Consider the following 27,480-nt stretch of genomic DNA (forward strand, 5'->3'; position numbering starts at 1 on the left):
CCAATTTGCAGCTTTTAACAGCTATCCAGTCCTCCTTTATCCCAAAGCAAGAGCTGCGTTCACATTCTCGCCACAAAGTCGAGCCTGTTCCCAGTGCGTGTTGGACTCCATCAGGGCTTTGTTCCCCTCTCTCCTAGCCTCCCACCTGGTACAATGATCCAGCTTGAAACCCAGCCTTGCTCCCTCAACACACGCAAGAAGCACAAAAAATTTGTGCTATGCTTAAGGAAAGACCAAGATTTACATCGAGTCTGACCTTGAGGCTGTTACCTGCTCATGACAATCACAAGGACCACCAGGCTTCGCTTACGGCGTCCCGTGTCATGGAGCAACCACGGTGCCTGGCTGCATGTCACTTCAGCGGTTATTGTTGATGCTGATCAAAGAGGCCAGACTCATGTGAGAGACGTCTTGCTTCATTGGCACGACAAGGGAAATGGGGTCAAAGTCTGAACAGAGAGCTGACGGAGAAATGGCCGATAGCCAGTTGTCACTGACGATCTGCAGAAAGTGTGATTTCACAGCATGTCGGCTGTTCTGGATAAAGATGTGCCGCTGAAATGCACCGCTGCTGTGGTTTAACGGGAAAATTTGGAATGTCGCTTTGGATTAAATGCTCTTTCCTTGTTTATATTTTTTTTAAATAGATGCTCTCCTCTGACGTTTCTGCCTGTGGTTATTCGTTAAATTGGCCGAGCATTAGGGAAAACGTGAATTAAGTGGCTGGCTGAGTGGCAGGGCCACAGCAGCTGAATATCACACTCGGATTGCTCCCTCTGTGCCAGACACTGAGTGGTTTATGGCTCCAGCTCCCCTCCATTGAACAGCATCAGCACAACAAACTGGATAATGCAGAATGGCTGCTGGCTCAGGCGGTGGGTGATAAACATGAGGGGCATTTATTATGACATTTGCGACTCTCTGAAGATTCGTATCAGTCAAGCCTACTTGGAAGTCAGAGTTAAATATCTTGTTTAGAAGTGTGTGCGTGTTTGCAGCATCAGCTTGATTTTGGCCATTTTCTTTGGTGCAGGCTAAAATAGTTTTACAGATAATCCGATGGATTTCTAAAATATAATTAGCTATAATTAACTGAGCAGTGCCAGATGGCCACACAGGTTCTGGTTCTGCAGGAGGTTATTTCCTGTTAAAGTGAAGTTTTTACTCTCCGCTGTTGCCACATGCCTGGTCGGTGTGGAGAGATTGCTGTAAAGTCAACAACACAACGCAACGACATGCTTGTCCAGGAGGAGTGAATGACTCGGTGCAATCTGCTGGGTTTCCTTAGACAGAGAACTTTTTAAATCATTTGAAAAATAAACTGATCTTTAGTAATGGGAATTATTTGAAATATAATCATGACTGAACTGAAATTACTTTCGTGAAGACGACTGGTTGGGACTTGGTGTGTATACTGAATTGAATTAAACTGAATTATAATAAATTTCTCCTTTTAAATTTGACTATTCCAGCATTGGTTGTGTTTTTAATAACGCAATAAATAAAAACAACTAAACATGTTGGCATTTTACGTCACACTTTGAGTAAGTTTACATTATAAATTGAGCTGATATTACACTCTCAGGGCATATATGGTCTAGGCTTGTTACACCTGTGATTAACAAGGGTTAAAAAATTAAACGGGCTATGGGTTAAAAAAATTAACCCATTAATTTCCCCTGAACTTACACACCACCCCTGTTACATACAAGATTGTGCAACGTTTATATGCACAATAAACGTGCACATAAACTTAGCAAAAACTTATTTTTGCTAATCTTATGGTGCCACAGTGAGTTCCAGAAAGGAAGAACAATTAAAAAATGTCTTTATTTTTGTTTTACTTGTATAAATTAGGCTTTTAAGTTGAAATTAGGGACTTCTTGTTTCTCTGTAGCATAAACATGACCTGACACAGAGGCCTTAGCAACTCTTCAAAATGGGAAAGACGAGGGATCGTCATTTAGCTATGACGTCAAACATGCAGTGTGTGTTCAGTTCTTTGGATGAGAAAGCGGTTCATAAAAATATCGTTTGATAACAGGCAATATTCAGCACACACAAATAAGGAAGGAATATATACAATGAGAGTTTAAACTTAACTTTTGAATAAAAAACGGGAAGCAACACTAGATCTGACAATGTCGAAGGCGACCTTCTGGTCAGGGAAGTTCCTCTGATTTTACAGATGCTCCTTGCAGGCTTTCCCTGAAAGGAACTAGACATAATCACCCTTTCACTAATGATGTGTCATGGTTTAGCCACATAGGATAGTAAAGTGATTTATTGTCATAATATTGAACTTAATTGCCCTTATATTAAATGTATGTTCCATGATAAAACGGTAAGATTTTTGTAAAACTGCCCCACGAGTATAGATTCTTTCGGTGTGTGTGTGTGTGTGTGTGTGTGTGTGTGTGTGTGTGTGTGTGTGTGTGTTTACTAGTTGATTGTGCAATATAACTATGCTAGTCACATCTGCTGTTGCATCTGTTGTTCCTGTTAATTTCTTCTACGGTGTAGGAAATTATTTGACTTTAGTCGATCGGTTTGTGATAGAAAGCTTCATGGTTCAATCTGTAGTGAGTCCAAATAAAGAAAATGTTTGTTGCAAACCACAGAGCAATGATTGTTGACACGTGAGAGCACAGAGAATAAGTTTAAAATAAATTCTTTGTGTCTTTATGAGATTGGAAGCATACAAAATACAATAAAAGTCCTTTGTAGAATCTTAAAATGATAAAAAGCAAAGCCTATTGTAACTGTCTGACATTGTATACAAATGTTTTCCTTTTGCAAAAGAGCAAAAATAGAAGCTAATCCTCCCTTTCAGTTTCAGGCGCTGTTATGTCAAACCAAACTGTGATGTTTCCTTGTTATCAGAGCTTGAGGGAAGCCAGAACAGATCTGGAACACGATCACATCCAGCTGTGAAGTGAATCTTAAAAACAAAGCAGGAGCTAAAGCTCAAGATTTATTTCTACAAAAGTGTCACACACCTAAGGCAGAATATTTAAAACATGTAAAAATACAGTTCAAAAGGATCCAAAACCAGAAACGGATTCTTTGACTAAGAAAAATAAAAATAAAAAAGTGGTATTTTGAGGGTTTAAAATTTGCCAATTACAATGGAAAACCTTTGATGCCAAAACTGAATTATTTTAAACACCATCTTGCATCTCTGATCTGCCTTCAAAACGGAACAAAACCCAGAATAGCTCACCCATCTCCAGTTTGTAGCAACTTTCAAACTGAAGAGTTTTAATGGGAGTGCTAGTTGGAAACGATTAAGCATGATGCATTGCACTGATCTCCGATGGGAAGAAAAAAAAAAGTCCTAAATTGTACGTGATGTGTGATTATATTAATCTCACTTAGACATTAGATATGCTAATCTGCATGAAGACAAGTGGAAAGAGAAAGACGAAGCGTTTCAGGCATGCCACTGGACTCCTCGGCGCTCGGTGGGCGCCCCCAGCTGACGTTGGGCATCCCTGCGACTTGGGACGGGACGCAGCTCAGCCTGGCAGGGACAACTGAGGACGGTCTGTGTCACGCAGGAGCGGAGGGTCGAGGAATCTCCACACGGCTCGGCAATCTGTGGAATCTGCTGAGCACATGCAACCCGGGACGGGAATTCAAGACGCTAACAAATGTGATTGTGCTTCAGCTGCTCGGTGCTTTAACGGTGCAACCACACTATGTCCAATATGGCAAAATGTTTCAGAGGAAACTAGTTTAAAAAGAAGTGTTTAATCTATCATGAAGGACTTTCTTCCCAGAACATAAATCATGCGAAAGAATATGATGAGGAAGGAAAAAGGACTGAATCCTCGACTTGTGTTACTTGCTCAGTTTGTTTGTTTGCCGCAAAGCCTACAGAGAGGCTGTGAAAATCCCTAATTTCCTTTTGTAGCATGACGCATGATAATCCAGCATCATCTCACAAGCGTGAAGCTCTTGATCTCTTGAGGAAGCTTAAAAAAATAATCCTCACCATCTTGTCCCGCTTATCGATATTTGCCGCAGTTTTACGAAAGATCAAAGTCAAATGGCGTCTTTATTAGAGATTGCGAAACGTTCCTTCCGGAAATGGGAAAAAAATAAAAATAAATGTTTATTGAAATGAACGCACGTTCAGGGACTCAAACTTTCCCTTTGGCAAGAGAGGAAGTGAAGAACAGGAACTGTTGACACATCTTTCCTCAATATGCTTCCGTCTGATGGCTCAACTTCCTAACATGAAAGAGAAATCAGCACAAAAACAAGCAGGAGCTTTGAAACCCAAACTGTACGCACACCGTCACGAGCAGACAGGGTTTCGCTGATTAGCACGTGCGGCTTGAGATGTCACTAGACTGTGAATCAAAGGAGTTTTTAACGTTGCACAAGAGATGGTGCTTTTCTGAGTTAAACATAGCTTGAAAATGGTGCAAAGTGCTCCTGCAGCATTGGGGGAATGGCAATAAGAGAGGAAACGATCCACTAATTTAGACCCACTGACGCAAAATAAAGCATAAAAAGCAGACTCCACCTTTTTGTCCCCTCTGTAATTTTACTTGCATCTTTGCAATTTAGAGCTCTCATAAGGCAATGCATGTTTGTTTGTTTTTTATGCAGCATTTAGTATATGCTAAGGTCTTTACACAAAATCCAAGGAAAGAGATTAAAATTAAGATGATTTATATGATCATTTAAAAGTCAACATTTTGGCCACTCATCACAAAGTAGCTCATTAATAAGACCCTGATATTACCAATATTTTTAGCCCCAATTTAAAGAAACTCCACATCATAGAAGTGTAATAAATCTGCTTACACGTTTTACTTCTGTATGCAAATCTTGGAAAAATCAACATTGAGTTAGGAATATATTTATTTTGTCATTAGGAAACACATTCAGGGATAAGATTCAGAATTATGCATCATTTTTGTTTAAAACCTGATTTATTTTCATCAATTCTTCCTTAGCTTGTGTCAAACAGATATTAAAGAAGAAAGCAAATGTGAAGAGATTCTCAACATGATTTTAGTAAATAGGAAAAAAAAAATGCTGACACTGATGGAATGCAATGCAATTCTATCACATTATCCATCTACCCTTCTGCAAATTATATTTGTTACGCTTGTTGTCACTGATGCAAAAACATCCAGGGTGTACAAAACTATCTTTAGCATATTAGGAAGTAGTCCTGTTGGCATGAGTAGCAGTATTAAAACAGAGTTTGTATTTCCTTTTCCTAACTCTGAATTTCTGAATGGGTTTCTTTTCAACATCTTTGTATTTCATGTTGTCAGACGGGTCTTAATTTAAAAAGTATTGATTTTACAGGTATGGCTTAGGTGAGGTTGGTGAAACTAAACCAAAAATGCTCACAGTTAATTTATGATTTAACATTGAGGGCAGCCACATTTTCACCCAGATAGTTTGGAGAGCTTTTTACCGAAATCATCATTTTTGAAACTTTTGTATTTACTCAGGTTATTCAAATATTTTGTGTGACATAAAAGCAAAAAGAGAAGAAATGGTGAAACCGCATTTTCACTGCACAGCGCAACAGTATGAAATACTGCTTTGTCGCTGCGATGTTGCGTTGGCAGAGACTACAGTGACGATCATAATGCCATGTAGTTTAATTTCAGTTCTCATTTCCGAGGCGACTTTTTTCTTAAATTAAGTCAATCTAACCTCAGAGGTTACGTTTCCAGTTTCTATCAGATGCTGGGTTCCTACAAAGGGTCACAGACGTTGCGACTCATTAATCACAAGAGTGGTGTGGCCTCTTTTTTTCCTCTGCAACGTGACTTATAAGAAATTAATTTCTCAGTTTAGCATCCTCTGGTGTAGAAACTGTGACATATATCGGTTTATATATATTCTAACTGTTCCAGTTTATTCTTATGGTTTCTCTTTCTGCCAACACAGATCTTCCTCTAAACATTTTGACTTCTGTTAAACCTGGACATGAATTTCTCACTTTAGGCACTTTCTTCTGCAAAACCCCAGCAGTTTGGTGTAGGTTGTTGGGTAAGAACAGCTGGCTTACGTAACAGCGAAGTGACAAACAATCATTGCGAGATAAATTGTTGAGCCAGGCTGCATCAGGTGTTGAAATAAGTAAAGTTAATGGTTTTATGTGCTTTTAGTCGGGCATTGATTTCTCTTGAAAGCGTTTAATTGACTAAGGGAGGGAGCGTCAGGTCAGGTGTGACCACGGTGACAAAGGTCGCCTTGACTCTAGGATTTCGCTCGTTATTTTAGACCCGTCCTCTTTGATGACAAAACCATTCAACCCTCCCGGTTCTAAACTTAGAACCCGTTTCATCCCACCAGCGGAAGGGAGGCTCTGGGATCAGGCTGGAGGTTTTTTCCTGGATGACAATACAACTCCGACTCTCCCTGCCATCCCGGAGCAGGATTGGTCGAGACGGGGATGGGAGAGGCGTTCAGAGGTCAACACCCAGCTCCCATTGTCCTCCTCGGAGCCGCTCCGGAACCGGTCCCTTTTCCTCAGAGCCCACTTCGCAAATACTCCAGAAACCTTCCCAACAGACCTCCAATCAACAGACCCCCCTTTCCTTCCTGGCGAGCACTCGGAATCACGTGGGCCGAAAAAAAGCGCCGCTGAAGTTTACCCCTGATTGTTGAAAACACGGCACACAACACTGCAGCATGCCGGAGCAGCAGACACCTGCATGTTCGCCCTCGGCTTTATATTCATGGTAAACGAGTCACAGGAGCTCTCCGTCATCTTCGTGCCCCTTGTCCTCTCTGAACCGACACCCATGGTGGAGGTATTTAGTTGTTTTTTTTCCTCCCTAAGGGGCTGACCCGCCGCTTCGCTCCTGCCGCTCAGATCACTAACATGTGTGTTTTGTCCTGCAGGAAGAGCGCGCCGAGCTGCGGCCACGTCTCTGCGTGATCCAACGGGGGTCTAACGGATATGGCTTCAACCTGCACAGCGAGCGGGCGCGGCCGGGCCAGTACATCAGAGCGGTGGATGACGACTCTCCAGCTGAGGGGGCCGGCCTGCAGCCGAAGGACAGGATAGTAGAGGTAACGTTAAAGAGCTGGAGTCCTTTGAAGATCACACAGGACGGGAAAAGAGCACAGAGACACCATTAAAGCTCAGTCTAACTGGATCGGTCCTGTTACATTCATATAGAAATGAGCTCTTAAGAGCCACCTGCCAGAAAACATTCCCACAGGCGCATCCTGATTAGCCTTGCACACTTCCGCTGTCGTCAGCTCAGGGTTTCTTGGACGAAAATAGAGAAGAATGGCGCGTTGTGTAACCAGGCCTCACCTACAGTGTGGTTTAAGACTGAAAGCCTTTTATGTTCGCTGTTCTGGGCTTTTCTGTGATCCGCCGGCTTCACGTTTCAGGTATCAAGAGCGTAAGGACATGAATTCATGTTTGTTTGTTTGAACCAGTTTCAGTCGTTCTTGACTGCAGCCAAGATGAGCTTATTTTTAAAGATTTCATTTGGAAATTTGAACGGGGTTTGCCAATATTGTAATGTGGAGCAGTGAGACGGAGGCTAATCTTCCTCAGTCACTGTTCAAAATGGGGGGGAAACATGAGAACATGCATTTAAAAAGGGCATAAACAGGTGAAATCATGTTTATAAAACCTGTATAAAGACACATGTCCTCTATGTTAGATTTGATTTTGGTCACAATAGGCAAAAGGATTTCCAAGTTCTAAATGTCAAAAATATTGTGGCTTCTATTTAAAGTCTTTCTTCAAATTCCAGAGTCAAAAATGTGTGATAGTCCAGATGAAGTTGTGACAGATTTGGCAATATATTTGAGTTAATTAGAGACGCATGTCCTGAACGTGGCTTCTTTGTTTTTATGGACATAAATAAATAAATAAGTCAGACAAGACATCAGGGAGAAAACTGTAGACTTCACCCCATGTGGCATTTTTTTTAAATTGCTCCCATTCATTTGTTGTGTGTCGCAGAGAGGAACATGTTTAGGTGTAAAATATAAACAAAAAGCAGAAGACCGTGTAAAGATGCTGATTGATGCTGGTAATTTAGTGCATTATCTACAGTAAAATAAATTCTGTATGAGCCTGGACTGAAAGGCCACTTGGCACAGTAGAATCAATTACTAAAAAGATTGTCACTCCAAAGACCAACGCCTTAATTTTCAGAGATCCGTTCTGGTAAAACTATAATGAAAGCGTTTCAGTGGCAGACGTTAAAGCACGTTTAGAGCAATCTTTGCTAAACCCTGATCTCAGCCCCATTGGAAATGTTTGTGCCGAGTTGAAAAGGAGAGCGTGGAACACAGCCTAAAAAAACGTTCCCAGTTCCACCAGTTCTGTCAGGAGGAATGGGCCTGCAGTCTTGCAAACTAGTTTGAGAGGTGTGTGGGAGGATTCACAAAATGTTTGCCGACCAAATACCGTTTATAAACTTCAAACATTTTACAAAAACAAAAAAAAAACAACAAAAAAACAAAGCAATAAAAGGTTTCTCTTTATGTTTAACAAAGACATAATTCAGGTAATCTTAAATGACCAACATGAGGGAATGTTTAGTCTGATTTAATGTCAGCCAATAAAAATGAAAATAATATTTTAGGTGTAGATATTAGGCTAATATCTAATGTACAAGTTTTAGACAACTGGAGGCATGACGGACGATGCTGGGCAAGGGGAGGTCAGAATAAAACGCACCGACGGAGAACTGCCACAACCTTTTCAAAATGAGATTAAGGTGTTTTTAGTGTTTCTTTAACCAGGACCAATAAATGCGGCTCTGTGGATGTGGTTCGCAGAAATTTGCATCTATAAGTCAATCTACGACCAAGATATCAGATACCCAACCGCAGTTTGCAAAAAATATTTACTAGTAACTAGAAATAGCATTTTCAAACTGCATCTGCAGATGTAATGAAAAAATACAGTTTCCAAAACTAAGCAAATAAACTGCTCACCATAAGAATGATATGAAATTGTGGACGCTGAGAATCCGGAGTCAGACTAATAAATAACGACTGTAATGGAAATGTTGGAGAAAAAAAACAAAACCTTCCTTTACGTCATGCATAAGAAACTTCCGGGCAAAGCAACATAGAAACCAAATTTCATAACAAATCAGATGGCAGGAAAAGGGCCGGCTTGAGCTACAAGTTACAATACTGCAACAAAAACAATGTGGCCGTAGCTGCAGTACTTTAGCTGGAGCATAGTCTGGTGCACTCCTCTTTGCAAAAAAATAAAAAATAAATAAGCAACAGTACAATTAAAGGTAATGAAAGGAAGAAGAGGGGGATGAAGCAGACTGCAGGATGTGCTTCAGTCTCGAGTTGGGTCTCCACTCCCTGAGAGGGCCCCAGACGGCTACGCCACCCACTGAGGACGGAGCGGACAGCCATTGTTGCTGCAGTTACTGGCCGAGCTGCTATTGTCCAGCTTCCTCTGTAAGGATTGGGCTTAAGTCTTGGAGGTCCACCCAGTGACCTAAACACACTCAAGCGCGCGCGCGCGCGCGCACACACACACACACACACACACACACACACACACACACACACACACACAGATGGCTTGAGACATTTCTCACATGCTTTCCCATGGAGATTTAAACAGAAAAATAATCATTTGATCTGAAAGCTGGCCCATGATGGATCGAGCCGTTCTTAAGGGACGATAGTCTCTGAAAAGACTGTAAATACATGGAAGAATGTGCACCATCTTTTTTTGTGTATGTTTGTGTGGACACAGGACTTCCTGTTTGATACTGTTGAGAAAAGAAGACAGCGATAAACCACATGCCAGCAAACATACAGGGAAAAAAATCTATGCCTGGTTAAAGTAAAAGGATTTTTTTTTATCATCTTCTTCAGGTGAACAGCGTCTCCGTGGAGGGGAAGACGCATTCAGAGGTGGTCGGCGCCATCAAAGCGGGCGGAGACGTGACCCGGCTGCTCGTGGTGGACCCCGACACCGACGCCTTCTTCAAGAGATGCAGGGTGACCCCCACCTCCGAGCACTTAACTGGTGAGAAGACTGCTTCACCACCACCACCATTACTCCCATCAGCAGCAATTGTGAGGCAGTGATTGATTGAATGACTGCAATTATCTCGTAATGTTTCTCTCCAGGTTCATCGTCAGTCACCGGCTGTATTTATAGCCACTTCACTGCCTCCCCTGTTGTTCCTTGGCTCTCTTCTGCTATATATTTTTTTATTTTCTTTACAAGCCTCGCTCTCTCTCCCTATATCTCTCTCTCTCTCTTTCTCTTTCTCTTTCTCTTTGTTGAGGATCACAGACACTAAACCACTTCCTGCCCCCACCACCTAATGTTGTTGCCCTGCAGGGAAAGTTAATCTTTTCAGCATAAATACATCAGAACAGACGGATCAGAGAGGAGCCGGCTTGTTTACTTTTGAGGGCAAAGAGATTTTCTGAAATTGAGCCTAACGGTGCAAATAAACACCAAAATACATATATGTATAAAACAAAAACTACATTTGAATAATCTCACAGAATTTTCTCAAATGTGATTATTTTAATCTGAGGATGCATCTCAGAGTGCAGGTGAAGGTCACAAACCACTTCATTTTACTTTGCCCTTTTTATCTCAAGAAGAGGTTTGTTGTGAGTTGTTGTTTTTTTCTAATAAAGCCACTAGAGGGAGCTGTAGTAAAGTTCTTTTTTCTGACAAAAGCCTCTCCCAGAAAACACAAGATTGCTCCTTAGACAGTCAACACTGTCTAAGACAGTCAACACTGTCTAAGACAGTCAACACTGTGGCCTTCAGTTTTTAATAAGGACCTTGAGAACCATTTTGCCAAAAGGTTACTTTCATAAACATGAGCGTCTCTGCACCCAGGCAGAGACGTTTAAATAGGAAAAAAAAGGCAACAGTAGAGGAACTCTGTGTCTCAACTCAAGGCTTTTATTTTGCATCCAAAACAAGTTTTCATTTTAGTCTCCTTATATCAAACGTATAAGGTTACTTGGTCCAGTGATTCCTCAGTCAATGATAAGTCAGGTAAATTGAGTCGGCAGAGAAATTGCATAGTTTGATCAGTTTGAGCCTCAGCTAAGCCTCTTGGGACTTTGAGGATTAATATTTAGAACCAGACAGGTTCCTTTTAATTTTTTCTGTGTTTGTGGGTCTACTTTTATTGGCCAAAGTCAGACAAATTGTACAAATTATGGGATATTTTACCACAGAAGCACAACATTGTGCGGACTTAGTATGGTACACAAGTTGTGTGGTTTCCTGCGGGTTTTAGATGTAGGGCACCTGAATGGAGCGAATGGTTTGTTATCAGGCCTCTGCAGAGCTAAAGTGACATCCTGAGGAGATAATCAGTCTGTCTGAATGAGGTGTGTTGAAGCAAGGACACATTGTAAACCTCGGGGACTGGAGCTGTAACCTAAAACTGAAAAAAAAGTGTCAGATTTTTTTGTATGGTCTATTTTCTTGTTCCTGACATGTTTTTATGGTTGTTTGCTGTTAAACTCGTGAACCTTCAGGCTGTCAAAGATACAATTTAGTGGTGCTGTGCAATGACAATAAAGTATAAAGTTATGTAGCATTGCCCCTCCCTCACCTATTGCTGCAAACTGCTGATCAGATGGCTGAAAAAAGACTAAATAGCCTGTTTGGGAATATTTCAGGCTCTGGAAGCTGGTGTGCCAAGCAGCCAGTAGCAGCATTGCTATCAGAGCAGATAGCCCCACTAATTACCCATGTTGTCGAACTTATTCTACTCAAAGTGCAGAACGGTAAAAAGATGTTGGCTTAAAACTAATTAAAAAAACAACAACTTCTACCTGCATCCCATCAATTTGTTGTATTTTAATCAATTTACTTCTACTTTCTATACTTCCGTGACGGATTATATTGCTCAGTCCAGAATTAGAAATAATAACCCTCTTTGCAAGGGAAAGATTTCAGCGAGGTGTTTCCCAGGTAACTGCCAGCTCTCCACACGCTGCCCACTCACTCAGCAAACCGACACACACCGCTGCACGTCTCCAAGCAGCCTTCACTGCTCAGCACTTTGTCCGGTTTCCACAAAGTCCAGTACAAAACTGCCACTCGTGCCAGGGCTACGTTGAGGCTTGTTTTAAGATTACAGGTCACAGAGGTACACAGGCCATAAGGATTAGAAGATTTAAATCTAAAATTATTCTTAAATAGACAGATTTTTTGTTTTGTCTCTTATAAGAAGTCATCTGTTCAGGCAGTACGGGAGTTAATAGGATGGAAGGTAACGCTAAAGCTTCGACTTTTCAATATGTGGTTGAAAAGAAAAGAACTCCTGCATGTTTTTTTTATTGTTTTTTTTATAAAAATTAGCTGAATTACTGAGACAGATTGAGACATTTACCTGGCTAACTGCAGTGATTTTTTTTATTTTATTTTTTCTGCAGGTCCACTTCCAGAGCCAGTCGTTAATGGAGAAACAGAAGAGAAGGTAAGATTATCCAGCAGTAACGGACTTATCTCTGAGATTTCAGAGATTTTTTTTTTTTTTATGAGCTGGTTTTGAAACAAAAACTTAGTGTGAGATTTGAACTTTGAAGTGTGGAAAGATGACCAGTCTCCCACAGAGGCGACTTCCCTCTTCTTCTTCCTGCCAACAGAAAAAGGACAAGAATAGTTTTCTGCTTCAAGATCTCCTTGAAACCAAGGATGTTCGAAAGCAAAATATAACTTTGTATATATATATATATATATATTTTATTTTTTTTTTGTTGTTTTTTTTGTTTTTTTTTTGTTTTTTTTGTTAAAGTGGCGTGCTACTTTGGAAAATTGAAACACTGATGAATTTACTTATTAATCAAAGACGTTTACAGAACAGCCTTTCCTGTTATTGTCTTAAAACTCTGGTCTTTATTGTGTGGAGATCTGCTAAAGGCTCCGCCCCACTGGTTCTCCAAAAGCTTTGGATGATTTGTGTGCTTCATAGACTGTATATGGAAAAAAACAAAAACCTCTTTTTCTAGGAACAGTTTTGTCCAGATTTAACAAGATTTATAAAACTTTTATACAGCAAAGCCGGTTTGTTTTTCTCCTGCTTTCGTTAGCGACCGGGGGTACAGCCAGACTCTGAATCCCTGTTTACCTTTCCACTAACTTTCCCAGTTGCCAAACATTTTCTTTGAAATCAGGTATTGCATATACAAACAAAACCTCATAACCTTGCACTCGTGTTTGTTGTTTCAATGTCATTTGCATCACAAGTGCCAGATATCTAGGACATCTCATCTCTGTGTAAATACACTTATAACGACATGTAAGTGATATTGTTTTAGGTGAATTCGCCCACACAGAGAATTAAGAGAAACTGCTTTGTTTTTTTTTTATGCTGACCAATTTGACTCTGGCTTTGGGCCAGATATGCAGAGTGAAACCTGAGCGGCACTTCCTGTTACTCAGGAACGTTATGTGCAACAGCGGTCACACTTCTTCCGTGCATTGTTGCGTAACGCGCGTCGATGAGCAGCAAAGGGAGGAGATGAACCTGAAGGTCAGGTGAAACGCTGGATTACTGGTGGATAAAAGTGTTTAACAAGTCCATGATCCAAACGAGCCGGAAAGGTTTTTACTGATACAGCATCAAAGTTAAGATTCATTTTCTTAATTTTTATTTTTTTTTTGTCTACCAGCTTTTCATTTTTTTTTTTAAAATGAAATTCCTACAATTTATTTTCCAAAATAAATGTGGCGATTTTATAATGCTAAAAAATACATTAATATGCTATTAAAGATTTAGAGCAAAATTTTTAGATGAGAATGTTTTGCCCTGTTTTTATTTTATTTTATTTTATTTATTTGTTGCTATGTGGCACTTTATATTATTAAAGTGAGTCGGGTCTGAAATACTTCAAATCCAACTCTGCCCCCATGTGGCGAAATCGGATACTACAACAAAGCTTGACTTCCTGCTGTCTTGCTCTTAATATTTGCATAAATTCTTTGACTTTTTGAAGGAATGCCGATAAATGTTTGTCTGATTAGGTGAATGGCAGAATACCCAAAGCGAGAGAGAGGAACTCCAAGCTCTCCGTCAGCCCTTCCCCGTCCAACGCATCGTCCAACGCCTCATTCACAACCCCGTCTGCACACACCCCACCCGAGGTACGTCGCGGGAAATAATCAACCTCCTCGTATATGATTTGGTTCTTGAAGTAGAGCCTTTTTAAATAGGTGAGTTTAAAAAAATGTTGTTTTGTTTTCTTCCTCAGGGTCTGGTCACAAATGCCATCCCAGCTCTCAACCTCACGCTGCAGCAGGTCAAAGAGCTCACCCACCAGAAACGCTCCAACAAGAGAGCCCCACCCATGGACTGGACCAAGAAAAACGAGCTCTTCAGCAACCTATAGGACGCCTGCGTTCACGCGAAGCCCAGTTTTAATTTTAGGAAATCCTTCCTAGAGATGTCAGAGAGAGGTATTTTATTATGACGATGTTCTAAAGATACATCATGGAAAGTTAATGCTGTTCTGTAAAATATAGCATTCCTCTAGGTATTATTCCTCACATTATTATAAACCGTATATAATACTGTATATTTTTTATGTGCTTCTAACCAGAAGAAATATATGTATGCCAAATGAAACAGAGATCCATACTGTGGTCAGGTTGGAGTAGACGGTTTTCTCCTTCTGTGTGTGACTGACCAAACGTGTGTGTTAGGCACATGGGGAAATGTGAAGGAGTTGCAGATTTTAACACTGAACTTTTTATTGTCAAAACAACCACATAGCGACCGCCTGACAATCAGTCAATTAATATAAAGTTTTTTTTTCCAAGTTCCCCAAAAGATGGATTCCCAAAAACAAACAAAAAATCACTGAAAGAGTTTCTTGTTTCCCCCTAGAATCTATTTTCTAACTGTGTGTCCTTTTTACGCTTAAACCCTTTTTGATATTTTAGTGATGATTAAATCACCTCTCTGACCAACTTCCACATCCCTACTGAAGAAAAGCCCAGCATGATGCTGCCACCATGTTTTTATGTGTTGCGTGTAAAATTCAAAACCTTAGAAACATGCTCTCTAACACAAGATACAGTCATTTTGTATTGACTCATCTGGAGTCGATAGAAAATTAACATTTTATTTTCACCTGCTTCTCAGGGTTTCCATAGTTTGTCCTTCTTGTCATCTTTGAGTTTATATAGCATTTTAACCTAAATCCCTATTAGATATCCTTAATTATTCAATAAGATAAACATAGCTGCTTTGTTATAAAATTGTTTTAAATGTGATCCAGTTTTTTTTTTTTGGGTGGGGACCACTGAAAACTGGAAATAACTATATTTTAATTTGCATTATTGTTTAATATATGTATGTATATATTTCTTTTCTTATATATGTTTCTAGGCTTATGACTGAAATTCCACTGATTTTTATCCAGCCATAACAAATGCGTACTTTACTGAGCGTGTGAGCCATGTTGGAAACCTTTACCGTCCCCTTGTGGCCATCGCTGTAACTGCTTGTGGCTCAAATAAATGTTATCAGAGGTTTTTATAACTTCGGGAGAAATGAAAATGTGAGGTGTGTGTGTTAAAAACTGTCATTCAGAACATCAAATGGGCTTTCTGTGCCTCAGTAGATTTCATCAGTAGTAGTAACTACTGTCAAGAAGAGCGGAGACAAAAACCGACTCTGTGGAAAGCTTTTTTTGTACTTTGTGGAAGCAATAAGGATTTTCAGATCTGTGGTGTGTCTGTCATAACAATATTGTGTTATCTGAGGATAAATAAAAGAAATATTCTCAAATCTATGTTTTGAGAATTTTCTGAACCCCATAGAGTTTTTAAACTTGCAATGTCACATTTCAACACTAAGTACAGCATATTTATGTTTCACTGTCATTTTTCCAAATAAAAACCTGAAAAGTGTGGCTGGTGTATGTTTGAATGATCAGTAGAGGAACTTTTTCATTTTGTGCATTACATTAAAGCTGTATTTTACACCACTATCACCAATATGATATTTGAAAATGCTTCAGCAGCTCCAGCTTTTGGCTTAGTTTCCTTCGTTGATTTTCCTGTTTTCAGCTCCGTCCATATTCGCATGAACTCGCAGCCCCGGAAAAAGAAAAGCCTCCCTTCGCCATGATGCTGCCGCCGCCATTTCTCAAAGTGGAGATGGCGTGTTTAGTGATGTGAGGTTTTTTGAAACACTCTTTGAGTGCGAACTCTTGCAGTGTTCGCTTTTCCAAGTTTAGAGAAATTACATTTTACCCATCATAAAACCCCAATAAAACATAAGCTTTGCGATTGTATCAAAATAAAATGTGGAAAAAAAAAAAGCAGGAGGATATGAATACTTCTGCTCTGACTGGATATTTTTCAAAAAGAAAATATTTTTCCACTCTAGAACTCATAACATGCTTGGTCTTTTTTTATTAGAATGTTTTGTTTTGTTTTTCTCCAGATGCCTCTGTCACCTCAGTGTTCAAGTCCAAATTGATGCCAACATGCTTTTACGCAATCCATTTTCCTGTACCTGGTCACTAAATGTCACATTCAACAAGCACAAATTTAAGGTTGGCCTTAATTAATGCAACTATACCACTTATTGCCATATTGTATCCTCCAGTTCTCACTATTTTCCCCCTCAGACTGCGTGGATATCTACTCATCCTCCAACATGTCTCTCCAGCTCTCTCTAATAGCATTGACATTTCTGCTCCAACACTCTCCTCCCGTCATTACCGCGGCTCTCTGTCACTCTGTGAGCCGCTCTCCGTCCCTCTCTGGGGGGGATAATGAACTTAATTGGACTTCATGACATTGTGGGACATCAGGGTACAATCTGGTAAATTGGAAATGTTGTAATAAGATAGTCCAACAATGTGGATTATAGTGATTGTTATAATTGCTTATGGGCGCGCTGGCAAAGCATCAGCACTAGAGATAATATCGTTACGAAAGGGACTGCCAGAGCTCTGCTTTTTAATTGAGTTTTCTGAAAATATTGAGGAATATTTTTCAAAAAGACAATCTTGGATCTCTTGTGGTGTGTGGACTTTCCATCTGGCTGAAAGCTGTAAGCAGCAAATGCAACATTATCAGGATTATTCCAAACTGTATCAGAGCTGCTGTGTAAATGACAGGTTTATATACAGCTCTGGAAAAAAAATAGCCCACTGCACTGAAAACCTCACAGTTATTCCACCAAATATTGATCTCTGAACTCTTCCTGAGTTAAAACATTAGTTTTGTTGTTTCTAAATGAACATGAACTTGTTTTCTTTACATTATTTGAGGTCTGAAAGCTCCACATCTTCTTCACTATTCTGACCATTTCTCATTTTTGTGCAAATAAATACAAAATCTTTGCTTTGAATTTCAGAGACATGTCAGTAGTTCGTAGAATAAAAGAACAACGTTCATTTTATGCAAACATGCACTTATAAAAAGTAAAATCAGAGAAACCAACAATTTTCAGCGGTCTCTTAAATTTCACCAAATCAATATTGAACCTTAAATGATGCATTTCAATTGTTTTCTTTGTGTGTGTGCGCGTGTGTGCGTGCGTGTGTGTGGAGGGGTGCGCGTGCGTGTGTGTGTGGGAAAGCAAAGTAAAAGACTATCTCAAATGTCAAAATGCTGTTTTCGTATCCGGTCCATTTTAATCTCCCAGTAAAACCAGCATGACTTCGACGTCCTCCTGGTTAGTAAAAGGATTCTGAATGTGTGTGATTCGGAGATGTGGTATTTTAGCGCCATCTCTCCACTGTACATCAGCAAACAAATCGGTGTTGTAAACGTGTGGCTATAGCCCGGATCTTTATATTCAGACCTCCAACTATTTCAGCTCTTATCAGTTTGTCCACAGGGTTTATAGTTTCTGCGGTGAATAAAATCCATAAGTATCGAGACGACTTGAGCGGGACGGCGCGCAGTGGCGCTGACGATTAGGACGACGAAGGGCAGGTGGGCGTCGTGCGCCGGACCTTCACAGCTTAGGTGCAAACACTGCCGGTTGCTAAGTGATTGTGCGCTCCAAGGGGGTCCATGTAAGGCATGCGGCCGGGGGTAAGACAAGGAGTCATCAGAGTTTTACCTTAAAACCTCGCACTGGGTTATAAATAGACCGGGGATGTGTGTGTGTGTGTGTGTGTCAGTGGTGAAAATTACAGACAAACTCAAAGCTACATGGAATGTGTGACATTAAGTGCATGAAGGGGGAGACGGAGGACAAGGTTTGAGGGGAGCGATATAAGCCGGCAGGTCTGACGCATGAGCCGAGCCGCGTCTGCTGCTGTAATAGGATCTTCTTCCTGTCTTCTCTGAGAAATCCTCATCCTTTTCTGCTTTGCACACGCACGCATACACACACACACACACACACACACACACACACACACACACACACACACACACACACACACACACACACACACACACACACACACACACACACACACACACACACACTCTCTCTCTCTCTCTCTCTCTTTCTCTCTCGCTAACACACACACACACCTTTTATAAAAATACCCAAGGACAATCCTCACTATTAATAGAAGTGTTGTCAACCGGCTCTGGAGGAGTGGGACCTTCTGTTCAGCTAACTATTTTTGCAGCCCCTTTCTACTTCTGACCCCTCACACTGTCAATTACATCTTACTGGGACAACCAAGTCAGCCGGCCCCGCTACTTCCAGTGAGATTTCACCATAACGGTGCCAAGCTGTTAAAACAAGAAGTCATTTCCTGTTCCTTCGCCCTGCCATGCATTGATGCAGTGGCCATTGTTCTCCGCGGCACTATCAGCGCACACAGATCGCTCTACAGCAGCCCTGATGGACTCCGTTTGGCTGATATTTCAACACTGGGCTCTTGTGGTTCCAGCTCTGGTGTGGTAATCAAACGCCACGCATACTGCGGGTGATTTATACGCCTTGAGGCCGCCATTACAGCCGTGCTGGCATCAGCTCTCTCTCCCCCCCCACGAGTCTGAACGCAGAAATAAACTTCAAGTTATCGCTGGTATCCACTTTTAATGAGAGGAACTTTTTTTTTGAGTCGGCGCGTTAACCCAGTGCATCGAGCTATTTAGGAATCACTCAGGAAGTTCGCGCCATACTGCCGCATGCAGAGGTTTGGGAGAAGGAATATTGACTCTTTTTCTTGAGCAAGAAGTTTAAAGACGGTGTCGTACTGTTTGTAGACAGGAACAGTTGCATTTCCTAGGAAAATGCTGTAAGCAGGGCTAAAAAGGAGGATTAGATTGGGAATCCTTAGAGCTACCGGGCCAATGTTTTTTTTTTTTTTTTAAGAATATAAAAAGCGTAATACCAGCACAACCTTGAAGAGGGATTTTATGAAAACTGTAAGAAAAAAGAAGAAAATAGTTAAATAAGCGCACAACGAAGTAGTTGAAGGATAAAACTACAGTTTTAGGTTTTAGTGGCATAAATGTGTTGAAGTTAAAGAGCTCATCATAACTTTTCAGAAATGTTCCTTTCATTTCAATGGGGCCCACGATGATCACAAAAAGTTTCATATTTTATAAACCATAGAATTTGTCAATACCAAAAAGCTGGTAATATCCTGAATGAGCAGAACATGGGGAAAGTTTAAAAAGCACAAAGTCTGCAGAAGAAGTCAAGTGGCAAAAAGTGTACAGAAAAAAAAAGTGGAGGAACTCAAGGGTGTGAATGCACACAGCAGTCACTCTGATAAAATAAGCATCTCCATCCAGACGTTGTTCCTGTTTAGATAAAAGTTAGAATAAGCAGTGCAGCTGGCTGCTGCAGAAAGCCTGAGTTTAAAACTCCCATTCGCCTTCACTAGTTCATAGCAATCATCTCCTAGTTGATCTTTCCATGTAAAAACAGCTGTCTTGCATTCATGGGCAGAGGCACAAAATGGTTGCTAAATGTTTGCACTTTTGTTCGGCACGTTTCTAGTTCTAAAAATTCGACCCAAGAGCAGATCTTCTTTGAGTTGAGTCACTCTGTGCTGACAGAAACCCCTTTCAGATCATAGTTTTGGTAAAAAAATAAAATAAAATAAAATAATAATAATATATTCCAAGTTGATCCAGTGATATTTCGGGCCTTTTGAGGATCCAAGAACTTGTTGGTTTATTCCTACGTCTGCATTAGTGGCTTGATGTCTAAAACGTCAAATCCCGTTCCATGTCGGAACCAGTTGCTTGATTACAAAGTGGAATAAACAACAAAAGGTTTATCTGATGAGAGTTATAGTTTGTTGATAGTTGAATAATGTACTATGCATGCACTTAGGGGAAACTGCAGTCATGTTTATGTATGTTACAGATTGTGGCAAAAAAATAAAAAAATAAATAAATAAAATAAAAGCTGGAAAAAATTGTGGTAATTTTACCACAAGAAAAAAAGAATAAGAGAAAAATGAACAGGACAAAACTAGATGACGGTTTAAAGAAGCTTAAAATGAACATTTTATTAAAGTATCCATTACCTTGTTTCATTAAAATTACTATTCGTAAATTCAGTTTGTCTTGAGTTGATGATACGCGCATTTAGAGAATAGAAATAAAATTCCCACTAATGTTTCTGTACAATATCCCACAGTCTTATCACGGTACACACCTGCGGACCTCCCGGTTCTGATGGAGGAGCTTCATCATGGGCGTAGCAGCAAGCAGTCACTCGGATCTTAAAACTTGGCGCCGCTTGTGTGTGTGTGTGTGTGTGTGTGTGTGTGTGTGTGTGTGTGTGTGTGTGCGCGTGTGTGTGTGCGAGCATCTGTGTTCACCAGGAATAGGGCTCGGGTTGGGAAAACACTTACAGCTTAACACCGTTCCTGCAAAACACCTGTCACCAACCCACACACACACACACACACACACACACACAAACACACACACACGCACAAACGCTCATCTGATGCATGCCATACACTGTCTGACTGCTTCTCTGTTTGTCTCACTCTCTCCTGAACACACGGTGACATGCTTAAAAATGTTTACACTTGTGTCTGCAAGGTCACATTGATTTATTCCCTCACATGGCTGCCATTACTGTCTTCTGATTACAGCGTGCATCCATCCTGATCATTACTCCTGTCAAACTCTGCTCAATGGTGTGTGTGTGTGTGTGTGCATGTGTTGTTGTTTTTTCCTTCAAAAAGTCACAGAAACTTAGTTTGTATTCTGTGATTTCCTTTATGAGTCTGACTGAGGACATAAAATTAAATCAAGTCAATAAAAAACAAAACAGCGGCAGCGCTCTTTTGCCTTCTTTCGGCTGCTTTCCCTCCATCTTGTTCACAAAGCCCATCCATCCATCACCCCATCATCGCCGCCGCTTCTCCAACCTCTGCCGCGCACTCTGGCTCCGCACGCTCAGCTCCGTATATGGAGGGGCCATCCAGCAGGGGAGCCACAGGGTTAAATATACTCTGAGAATGCCAGACTACTCCAGTTAAACCACCGAAGGGTGTTGCACCGAGGCCCAGAGGGCCACGCATCGTGGGCGTTTGTTCACCATCTCATTAACATATAAGCATTTTAGTCAGATTGCTGTGGCGTGAACTGAAAAGACATTTGTCTTTTTAAGAGTTTTATTGCCAAATTTTCAGATATTTAAAACGGGTGGGTGCTAAGGGAGAAATACCAGAACAGTTTAAATTAAAGTGTCATGACTTCTGCATCCATTCAGGAAGTACCCCACCTCTTGGAAAGAAAAGGCGATGGACGATAATTAAACGGTAATTAAAACAGCTTGTGATGTCATGGTGGATTCCCAGGTCGAATGGACAAGAAACAGGCCTACAGCATCACCAATTCTCTACATAACAGTGAGCATCAGATACTTTTTCACATCTTGTGTTTCATGCCAAAATCCAAAAAAGGACAGTTTCTTAACTCAAACTTTGTTTTGTCTGATGAAAGCACATATGTCTAGTTAAAGTCCCTATAGGCCGGAGATAGGAAGCTCCAGTCCTCACAGGCTGGTGACCCTCAGTATTTTCTTGAACAACTGGTTGGCCTTTGTCAAATGACTCTGGTGGAAACTCTTTTACCCCAATATGTCACTCTTTGCTGCACTGAAAATTTATATTTGGAGATATTTTAACCTCATATAGAACCTTATATAGGTCCCTTTACATACTTTTTAATTCCAGAAATATTTATCTGCTTTAAAAAGAGCCAAATTCATACACAATGGAAAGCAGAAGTCATGACTAATCAAACATTTTTGGACATTGTGACCGAGTTCTCCTGTAAACATGCCATCAAACCCCATTAAAGATGCTACGGTGTCGTGCTGACATGCATGTTTGTCTCGGGTCCTACTGGGTTTGGTTTAACGCAGAGTCCAAGCATGTCGTCGAAAGAGGAAAAGCCTCTTCGATAATTTACGATATCTCCTTGGAACGGAGAGGAAGGATGAGCCGGAGCTCTCCGCGAGATCTGGTGACATAACAAGGCAACACGAGAGCCTGGAGCGTTTCCTCAGTTTATGTTGACAGAGACACACTTCCTTCAGACTCCGTCTCCTCCTGGTTCGGCTCCAAGAGAAGATTTTCAGAGCTCGTTGTGGGAAAACCGATGAACCCTGCTGCACAACGAGGCGACTCCTGAAGGTTGATGAAACTCGTGATAGATTCATCACGTCAGCCTAGATTTTTAGGACGACACGAAGAAACGCCAACGCGGGGAAAATGGACGCTGCAGCGTCAGTTTTTGTGGTTTGTAGATCAGAACTAAGAGCTGCCAAAAGGTTTGTGTTTACACCACATCTGATGGAAGTGTGGAGCAGACAAAGGTGTTTATGGTCAAGTAAGTACACCGTGGAGAGACTACTGAAATACACTGGTGTTTATGACTTGGCTGGAAGGAGAAAAACCCAGTGCTCTCCAACAAGAACACCACCAGCTGTCTGATGTTTACTACAGATTGGGCCAAAATCCAGAAGCACAGTGGAATATTAGAGGAGCAGTCAGAAAAGCAAACTTTAAATAAAAAAATAAAAAACAGCCTTCATTAGGGTGTCATGGAGTCATTCCCACAAAGACTGTAAAAGTTCTGAATGAATGAGTGTTTACATATGTGAATGTGGAAGTATAAAGTATAAATTTTGATCATCAAATAGTTTGTCCAACACGGTGGTGGTAGTGTCATGCTTTGGGCCTGCGTGGCAACATCTGGATCTGATCGAAGATGATGAGAAAAGAAGAGCAAATAAAGTCAAAAACATGAGTTTAAGAGAGAAGCTCAGCTGACCCACGTTAACAAACTGAGCGGCGTCCAAGGGCGTAGGAACAAGTTTATCATTGGGGTGGACACAAATCGGAAACTTGAAACATCCGTAAATAGCTTGAGCAAAAATGTCAAACAATGGTGTCATCAATGTGTTACTCTAATCTGACCCCTTGTAATGAGTAATCTAACGTGTTACTATTTACAATCCAATAATCAGATTAAAAGTACGTATCCAAATTACGTATTTGTGATTATTTTTAGAAAACACATATTGTTGCTTTCTTTTTCCTTGGGGAGATACGTTTCATATGTAACACCAGTGACACAAACGTAAACGATGGAGGGAAAAGAGATGCACATTTTCTAGCTGATGGATGAATTTTTCATTGAGTGATCAAATTACTCTTTCAAAGTAACTATGCCATCCATGGCAGTAAACTAACTGCACTATATATCATATGTGTGTAAACCTGTCACAATAACAAATTTTGATTTTTGATAAACAATATTATTGTTGTTTTTAGACCATTTTTAAGTAATAAATGTTAATGGAAAAATTATAATGCAAGAACACAATCTGAAAGATCAGTAAACTTTAAATTATAACGAACATTTAACACTGCAAATATTCTTTCAAATTTATTATTTATTTATTGACTTTCAAATATCCACAATAAATAAACAAAACGACAAATAAAATGAATTTTGAAGTCTTTGTAAATAAAATGTTCCTTCAAAAAAAGGTTTAGCTGAGACCAAAGCACCAACCTGAAAGCTTTTATCATACAGTTTTTTGTTGAAAGAAAGAGAAATTAAAAGAGAAGTGATAAATCATGCCAATGGAAATTATTGAATTTGTTTTAATTTATCATGAGCTCGGTTCATTGTGCGCGTTGAAGCGGACACGTAGCGGCACGAGCTGACGCCGGCGCATGCGCAGCATGTCGCAGCGCCTCGTGCATCTCTGGATCTTTGCAACTCGGTGCGGATCACGCGCGCCGCTCTCCCAGGCGGCTCCAATGCAAACATTAACTATAAACGCCATACCGCTATCTTGGCTCAAAAACGCGAACTGTTACAACCGCGACTATAACTCAGCCTTCAGGAGAGTCAAAAGGAGATGAAAGCTTGGCGGCTGGGCTGGTACAGTTTATAATCAGTTAACTCACACATTGTGATTAATATTAGAGTTGCTACCTGTAACTATCCTGGCTCCCTGGCTGGGCTGGCAGTTTTGGCGGGTCTGAATCGCTGCCAACAAAAACTCCGCTTCATCTTCAAGACGACGAACAAAATATGTGTCCAGTTTTTGGCTTTTCCTTGCTCTCTTTTTTCCATCCATCTCACTTTGCCGCACCACTCCATTTCAAAAGAGCAGAAGAAATCCGATGTTTTTTGAACAATAACAATTTTTGTTGCTAATCTGTTGCTAAGAGATGAGTGTGTTTACTGGTAACCAAGTGAACTTCAGATTTTTACTTTTGCGAAATTTGCCAACGGTAAATGTCTTGTATCTAATCAGGTAAGCGTTATTTCGAAAGAGCTTTTGTTTTATAAACTACTTGTTATTAATTTGGTTTTAAGAGATAAGTAGGTTTGGTAACAAACTGTCACTAAGTATAAATCGAAATGTTTACTTTTGTGTTGAATGTGTGTTTAAAATATTTGCCACTAATGACAAAAAAAAACTTTTCCGCAAAATTCACCAACTGCACAATTCTTGTTAGTGTAAAATAAATGGTATTTCAAAAGAACGGAAGAAACATTATATTTTTTATCAATAATAATTTTTGTTGCTACGCTGTTAATCTGTTGCTCAGAGATGATCGCGTTTTCTGGTAACCAAGGTACATAAAGTAAACATCTGAGAGAGCAGAAGAAATCCTATGCTTTTTGAACAATAACAATTTTTGTTGCTAATCTGTTGCTAAGAGATGAGTGTGTTTACTGGTAACCAAGTGCCACGAAGTGAACTTCAGATTTTTACTTTTGCGAAATTTGCCAATGGTAAATGTCTTGTATCTAAGCTGATAAGCAGTATTTTGAAAGAGCTTATGTTTTATAAACTATTATTATTAATTTGATGTTAAGAGATAAGTAGGTTTTTTTCTGGTAACGAACTGCCACGAAGTATAAATCGAGATTTTTACTTTTGTGTTGAATTTGTGTTTTATAATATATCTATCTACCATTAATGACAAAAAGAACTACATTTTCTGAAAAATTCACCAACTACACAATTGTTAACAAGTATAAAATAAGTGGTATTTCAAAAGAGCAGAAGAAATATGTTTTTTGAACAAAAACAATATTTGTTATTAATCTGTTAAGAGATGAGTGTGTTTACTGGTAACCAAGTGCCACGAAGTGAACTTCAGATTTTTACTTTTGCAAAAGTAAAAATCAAAAAGCAGAGCACAAACATTTCTAATGTAACTATTGCCCACATTAAAAGTAGGCTTTTTCCTAAAATAAGCTTTTTAGCTATTTTGTTTATTTATTAACCATGTTTAGCACACTGAATGGAGGAAGTCAATGTAAGACAACATGCTAGTTATAGCCCACATGCCACTGGCTGCATTTAGGCTAATATTACCATTATTCGATCTCGATATTGCCTAATGTTTTGTGATACCAAGTATAGGCTACAGAACAAAGACAGAAATATTTACAGAAAGAGATGTTTAAGCAGAATCATTGCAAAGGCAGAAATGAGAAAAAAACACCATTTATCTTAAACTCCTAGAACTGGCTTTAATTCTTGAGTTAAAGGAATTCTATTAAAAAACAGAAACACCTGCTTTAAAAGCAGACTTAAAATGTTCCGTTCTGTGAGCACCCTATGTATCATCTGATATTGTTCGGACAGGTTCGGATCTGATATCACTTGCCTTGTTAAATTTCCTTTTCCCAAGTTCTCTGACGAGGCCCAGAAATTTGATAACGAGTCAGATTTCTACGTTTTAAAATGTTATCAGAAAGGTAGAAAGTTTGCAAATTATTTTTCTTACACTTTACAGTTATGCAGCACTTTGTATTGATCTGAAGTAATCATCTTTGTTGTAAAATATCTTGGAATTTGTGGCTGCAGCATTGCAAATGCTAGAAATTGTTATGGGATGTGAGCACTTCTGCACATCATGGTGCTTGTTAGAGAGCCCTAAATTTTGTATGTTTATGTTATTTCCCTCAGTTACTCAACATATACTGTTACAGAAACTGACAGTTTCAGTGTTGGGGTCACATTGTATTTGGGAAATGTTTGATAGTTGTGCACATAAGAAAAAAATAATGTAGTTTACTGCTAGGTGAAATGCTAGTTAAAATCAAACCTACTTGGAGATACTCAGACAATGTGTATATTTATTTATTTATATTTATATAAATTCCCTTCTCACCCTTCCACAGGTGGACTCTTTCATCCTCTGAGCTCGGGTCATCTACCAGAGGCCTGGGAGCTTGAGGGTTCTGCGCAGTATCTTGGCTGTTCCTAGAACCTGACATTTCCAGACTGAGATGTCTGATGCTGTTCCTGGGATTTGTTTTAGCCACTGCTCCAGTTTGGGGGTGACTGCCCCGAGGGCCCCGATGACCACAGGCACAACCTCAGGTCCCTGCGCTCCTAGGCCCTGTAGACGCAGGGTGAATCCTGGCAACCTGCGGCCTCTTTGCCGGGAGCACCAGACGCCACCTGATGTTGTAGACCTGCCGATTTCTGCCAGGATCGGTTTGGTAAGTGCCAGGTTGCTGACAAATAAAACTTTCGTCATTAGGGATTTCTTTTCCTGTTATTGATTGGATGTTTTATTAACAGAATCATGGACAAGTGGTTTGGTGACTCCAGCATTTTTAATGAACTTGTACCGCGGAACTGCGGCTATTTTAATGCTCCAAAGATGTAAGGGTCCTGGGGAAGAATAGTGACTGTTTTTAAAAGCAGTTTTACTTGTAAACAGTTGCCTCTGGCCTCGTTTAGTAGCTTTGAGATCAGCCTATTTGAACTCGATAGCTCTCACACTGTGCTGTGTGCGGCGGTCTATTGGCCACCGAAGTACAACAAAAACTTTATAAATGACTTTTCTGATTTCCTGGCTGATATCATGCCAAGGTATGACCGAGTTCTCATTGTTGGTGATTTTAATATTCATGTCTGTCGTCCTACTTCACCTATGGCTCAGTCATTTCTTAATATTATCGATACTTTTAATTTTGTGCAGTCTGTGACTGGTGCTACCCATGAGCATGGTCACAGTCTTGATCTGGTTTTATCTTATGGTTTA

The 27,480-nt window shown here is 40.2% G+C and overlaps 1 protein-coding gene and 2 long non-coding RNA genes across 3 annotated transcripts in view; 2 read left to right on the forward strand and 1 right to left on the reverse strand.

Moving 5' to 3' along the window:
- nherf1b (NHERF family PDZ scaffold protein 1b) overlaps nt 1-15,892 on the forward strand; it is a 27,828-nt gene extending 11,936 nt beyond the window's left edge. The window contains exons 2-6 of the mRNA XM_081609845.1: nt 6,886-7,056; nt 9,865-10,018; nt 12,412-12,455; nt 14,003-14,122; nt 14,230-15,892. Of these exons, the coding sequence (XP_081465971.1) occupies nt 6,886-7,056; nt 9,865-10,018; nt 12,412-12,455; nt 14,003-14,122; nt 14,230-14,367 (627 nt within the window). The 3' untranslated portion in view covers nt 14,368-15,892. The remainder of the gene's footprint in view (nt 1-6,885; nt 7,057-9,864; nt 10,019-12,411; nt 12,456-14,002; nt 14,123-14,229) is intronic.
- On the reverse strand, nt 12,374-24,481 carry LOC145552503 (uncharacterized). The gene is made up of 2 exons (XR_014088572.1): nt 24,398-24,481; nt 12,374-12,614 (listed from the first exon to the last, which is right to left on the reverse strand). It is a non-coding gene; the product is annotated as an uncharacterized LOC145552503 (long non-coding RNA).
- A 174-nt stretch (nt 24,482-24,655) lies between these two features.
- On the forward strand, nt 24,656-27,100 carry LOC145552502 (uncharacterized). The gene is made up of 3 exons (XR_014088570.1): nt 24,656-24,722; nt 26,609-26,932; nt 27,015-27,100. It is a non-coding gene; the product is annotated as an uncharacterized LOC145552502 (long non-coding RNA).
- The last annotated feature ends 380 nt before the right edge of the window (nt 27,101-27,480 follow it).

The sequence above is a fragment of the Poecilia reticulata genome, chromosome 8, assembly GCF_904066995.2.
Source record: "Poecilia reticulata chromosome 8, P_reticulata-male-v2, whole genome shotgun sequence".
Taxonomy (NCBI): domain Eukaryota; kingdom Metazoa; phylum Chordata; class Actinopteri; order Cyprinodontiformes; family Poeciliidae; genus Poecilia; species Poecilia reticulata.